General features: G+C 43.9%; 3 protein-coding genes across 7 annotated transcripts in view; 1 reads left to right on the top strand and 2 right to left on the bottom strand.

Moving 5' to 3' along the window:
- The window catches only part of LOC116061952 (glutamate receptor 1-like), a 56,297-nt gene extending 54,169 nt beyond the window's left edge, over positions 1-2,128 (bottom strand). For 3 of the 4 annotated variants that reach the window (XM_031316318.2, XM_036008758.1, XM_036008759.1), the window contains exon 1: positions 1,845-2,128. In XM_031316318.2, coding sequence (XP_031172178.2) covers positions 1,845-1,968 — 124 coding nt within the window. In that variant the 5' untranslated portion in view covers positions 1,969-2,128. Of the gene's footprint in view, positions 1-1,141; positions 1,226-1,844 lie in introns of those variants that run through there. The other variant, XM_036008760.1, reaches the window with a different exon arrangement.
- LOC116036424 (bromodomain-containing protein DDB_G0280777-like) overlaps positions 1-5,000 on the top strand; it is a 1,700,590-nt gene that overhangs the window by 186,419 nt on the left and 1,509,171 nt on the right. The window lies entirely within an intron of this gene.
- Positions 1-5,000, bottom strand: part of LOC116067607 (complement C1q-like protein 4) — a 211,283-nt gene that overhangs the window by 126,806 nt on the left and 79,477 nt on the right. The gene's annotated exons all lie outside the window — the stretch shown is intronic.

Genomic DNA, 5,000 nt, shown 5'->3' with positions numbered 1-5,000 from the left:
CAACGTCGGCAGGATTGATGGCAACATAGTCTCCAGAATATTTCCTTCTGTATTGACAGGTGCAGTATTTGAAAATCAATAATTATTTATGATTATTTTTTTAAATTACATTTATTTCTGCATTTATGTCAAAACCTCGAGACTTTCAAACATTTATTAAATGTATTTGTGTCAAAATGACATAGAAACATCTTGTTGTATTCTATTTTGCCTGGAAACGCTTCCAACACTTGTTTTTGGCGCCTGAAGGCCGTTTTACAGTCGCCGTAGCCGAGCTGTCGAGCGCCAGTGTGACGTCACGGGAGCGCCCTAACTGTTTATACCTGCGCATGGGGGTCGCGACACTAGTTGCAGTCTTCTCCTGAACATGGCATCCTGGCATCCGGTTGCCCTCGAGCTTGTTCAGGCGTCCTGTTTCCGCTTTGTCGTACGCAGCTGAAAAAAATAGAGCCTGGACGCGTCATTTTGACTTCACGTTGGTGTCACGTTGGCATCACGTTGGCGCACGCCAGCTCGGCTACGGCAAACGGCCTTGAGACGTGCGTGTCACGCAGCCAGTGTGCAAGCTCTAACCTGTTAACATGGGAGCCACGCAGCTTACACGCTCACGCCACGCGGTCAGCGTGTCTATGCACTTTTACCTGTGTCTACTGTGTATGATACTTGTGTTTCTCTCATGCCATCAACCTGCCAGTTGTCATAATCTGGTATAGTGGTTGAGTCATTTGACTTGTCTATGTCTTTCTTGTTTTATGTGTATGTGTTGTACTGTTGTAGTGTATCTGTCGTTTTGAGCCATCAACCTGCTAGGGACTGCAGATTAAGATTAGCCTGTATGGCTAAATCTGGCACATTTACACGTTGGACTCTGTACTTATGTTGATTAATGTGTGTTGTCCTTTTTAAATAAAGAAATCTGGCGCTGTGGCGGGTGTCAATTTAAAGCCCTTAATAACCTTAATACATCTCATAGTATATATATATATATATATACTGTCAGTATATCTATACTATGGATAATAACACCTGTGGTCTGCTAGCAAGACTGCAGCTCACTTCAGCTGCAGTCCTTGCTAGCAGACGAACACCCGTATTATAAAACTTTATATTAAACACAATGAGACACAACATACTGACCAACCTCGCGTGCTCCTCAGCCAGGTGAAAAACAAAAAGAAAACACGACGTTTCGGGACGTTTAGAAGAGACGCACTAACGTTTTCACATGTGACGATGCACCTTCAGAATAAAATACATTTTCCCCAAAAAAAAAAAAGGAAGATGTTCTATTTTAAGACAATAACTTCGGCAAAAAACTAAATTCCAGTACAGCTGTACTATTGTGCTCCCTACGGCTACGTATTGTTTTGTTGAAACTTCAAAATAAGAGCTGCGACACTGATAGTAAATACTGTAGCCTGAAAACAAGATTCATTCATAGCAAACAGAAAATAAAATAGAAAATAAATAACAGTTAAAGGGATGACTAAAAAAATTATAATAATAAAAACAGTTTCAAAATGTTTTTTTTTTTAAATTTTAAACATTTCAAAAATATAAACAGTAAAAAACGTAACAAAAAAAAAACGAAATAGAAAATAAATAACAGTGAAAGGAATGACCAAAAAAAAATCATAATAATAAAAACAGTTTTACAACAACAAACACATTTAAATTAAAAAAAAAAAAACACAAACGTAAAAAAATGTTAAAAAATGACAAAAAAAAAATGCAAACAGTAAAGAACATGAAAAAAATATGAGCAATAAAATAAATGCATGCATATTTAGATGTATAAATATATTGACGTTTACAGGGATTTGTCTCGGGTGTCCCTGACTCACCGATGTGGATGTTACTCGGGAAACTTGTTCCGCTGCAGAGCCCGAGGATCGGCAGCAGCAGCAGCAGCAGCGGGCGGAGCAGCGAGGGGAGTGGGGGAGAACAGCAGCTCTGCGGCCGCCGCATGGTTCCTCCAGCAGCAGCAGCAGCAGCAGCAGCGGCAGCACGACCGGAGTAATCCCATTCAGAGGCTCCGCAGCCCGGACACACTCTCACTCAAACACCGGCAGACTGGTTCCCTCTCTCCAGCTCTTTAGGTGTGTGTCTTTCCCTCTCTCTCTCTCTCTCTCTCTCTCTCTCTCTCTCTCTCTCTCTCTCTCTCTCTCTCTCTCTCTCTCTGTCTCTCTCTCTGTCTCTGTCTCTCTCTCTCTCTCTCTCTCTCTCTCTCTCTCTCTCCCTCTCTCTCTCTCTCTTTCTCTCTCTCTCTTTCTCTCTCTCTCTTTCTCTCTCTCTCTCTCTCTCTCTCTCTCTCTCTCTCTCTGCTGCTGTGTTGACTGTCAGAGTGTTTGTTCACGGTTTCTGAACCAACTACCTCTCTCTCTTCACCTCCCTCCCCCCCCTTCTCTCCCCCTCCATCTTCCTCAATTTTAAATTTCACCTTTTAATTTTTTAATTTTCAATTTTTTTATTGGCCCGACAAAATCAACATATCTGTGTTGTCAAAGCAGAGAAAAGAAACAACAACAACAAGAAGTCTTCCCGTCTCTCAGTTCATTTAAAAAAGTCAAAATGTCAGGAAAACAATTTCGCCCAAAGCGTCAATAATAAATGCAATAAGATAAGAAAAAAATATTTAGCTTTGTAGTGGCGGCGCCCTCAAAGCAGGAAGTAAGGTGACGAAGTGTAAGAGCGCCCCGCCACACCAAGGAGATCGTCGGTGAGCAACCGTCAACCCTAGTTTTTCTAGACCTTCCTCCACAGCGCTGCTTAGGAAGGTCTGGCTAGTCCACACAGCATTCCTGGATGGGAGAAGAACGTGCTTTGGTTTATTGGCATTTCTTTAAACCAATCACAATCGTCTTGGGCGGTGCTAAGCTCCAGACGGAGCCACGGTGCCTCTGTTAAATAGTCTCAGGAAGGAACTTGTTTTGGTGGAACATGTGTACGTTCAAAAGTTGTTTAAAGCCCAGATCAGACCAAAGATTCGCAGTGAGACGAAACCGTTTTACAACGTCGCAGAGAAAAGTTGGAGCAGTCTGAACCGGCCCGTCTCAGCTCGACTCAAACAGCTGATGGTGTCGCTGCAACTCACCTGGTCGAGTCTCCAGAGGCTGGTTATAGAACGTAAGAGACGTCTCCTGTTTCAACAGCCGATAGAGAAGTCAGCCGGTCGAGTCTCCAGAGGCTGGTTATAGAACGTAAGAGACGTCTCCTGTTTCAACAGCCGATAGAGAAGTCAGCCGGTCGAGTCTCCAGAGGCTGGTTTTACAACGTAAGAGACGTCTCCTGTTTCAACAGCAAATAGAGAAAACAGCTGGTCAAGTCTCCTGAAGCTGGTTTTAGAACGTAAGAGACGTCTCCTGTTTCAACAGCCAATAGAGAAGTCAGCTGGTCGAATCTCCAGAGGCTGGTTTTAGAATGTAAGAGACCCACACGTTTCAACTTGTCTCGTCGCGAATCTTTGGTCTGAACTGGGCTTTAGTCGTGCAACAGAAAAAACAATCACAATCGTCAAATGTCTTGTTTTGTCCACAAAGAAGATATTCACTTTACTGTCACGTAGTCTCCCATTGCCAGACCTTCCTCCACAGCGCTGCAGAGGAAGGTCTGGCTAGTCTTTGTTGTTTTGGTGGAACATGTGTACATTCAACAGTAGTTGTAGTTGTGCAACAGAAAACTCAGATTGGACAGATAGTCTAGCTAGCTGTCTGTATTTACTCTGCAGAGATCTGAGGAGCAGTTAACCATAGTCCTCATAGTTACATTCCACTGATATTTACTTTCCCTGGGCCATCGGACCTACGTTCAGACTGCAGGCAAAAGTGGCCCAAATCAGATTTTTTTTTAGGGTCAAGTGAACAGGTCAGACTTCTTCAGAAGTAGTGTGAACACTCAAATCAGATTTAGACCACTTCCATATGTGGTCTTGAATCAGACCCAGGTCTGATTTTTTTCAATGCAGCCGCAGTGTGAACAACCAAGGCGGATTTGATGTGACTTTTACGTCAATCTACATCGACATTTGTCACAATTATGCTCCAGTGGGAGTTAGCCCTAGACACAGACAGTAACATTAAAAACTTGACTAGGCCTACAACATGGAGAACAGTGATGGAGCAGGTCACTGGAGGGAGAGGGAGCTGTTAGACCTAATTAGTGTACGGGGAGATACTTCAATTCAATCAAAACTAGAAGCATCATACCGTAACCGCTCCTCCTCAGCACATGCTCATTAATGTTACGGCTGCCATTACACAAACATTTTGAAATAAAAGTTTAATTAAAAAAAAAAAAAAAAGCTTCTTTCTTCCATAACCTCCCTAACTTTACTAGCCTGGGAAAACCCTGACGAACTTTCGGCAAATTTGAGATTTGCTCTGCAAGTCCATCTGGCCAAAAGCCCATTCAAGCCCATTTCCAATTTTTCCAAATCGAGGCACCAATCACAACTGTTGAGGCGGGTTTTACACCAATCACAACCGTTGAGGCGGGCGGGCTTTACACCAATTATAACCATTGAGGCGGGCTTTACACCTATCACAACCGTTGAGGCGGGCTTTACACCAATCACAACCGTTGAGGCGGGCTTTACACCTATCACAACCGTTGAGGCGGGCTTTACACCAATCACAACCGTTGAGGCGGGCTTTACACCAATCACAACCATTGAGGCGGGCTTTACACCTATCACAACCGTTGAGGCGGGCTTTACACCTATCACAACCGTTGAGGCGGGCTTTACACCTATCACAACCGTTGAGGCGGGCTTTACACCAATCACAACCGTTGAGGAGGGCTCTACACCAATCACAACCGTTGAGGAGGGCTCTACACCAATCACAACCGTTGAGGTGGGCTTTATACCAATCACAACCGTTGAGGAGGGCTCTACACCAATCACAACCGTTGAGGTGGGCTTTACACCAATCACAACCGTTGAGGAGGGCTCTACACCAATCACAACCGTTGAGGTGTTGGTCTTTTGTGCATGCGGGTCA

This window comes from Sander lucioperca, chromosome 13, assembly GCF_008315115.2.
Source record: "Sander lucioperca isolate FBNREF2018 chromosome 13, SLUC_FBN_1.2, whole genome shotgun sequence".
Taxonomy (NCBI): domain Eukaryota; kingdom Metazoa; phylum Chordata; class Actinopteri; order Perciformes; family Percidae; genus Sander; species Sander lucioperca.
The sequence above is the reverse complement of the archived record's forward strand: the minus strand, read 5'-3'. Positions and strand labels throughout refer to the sequence as shown.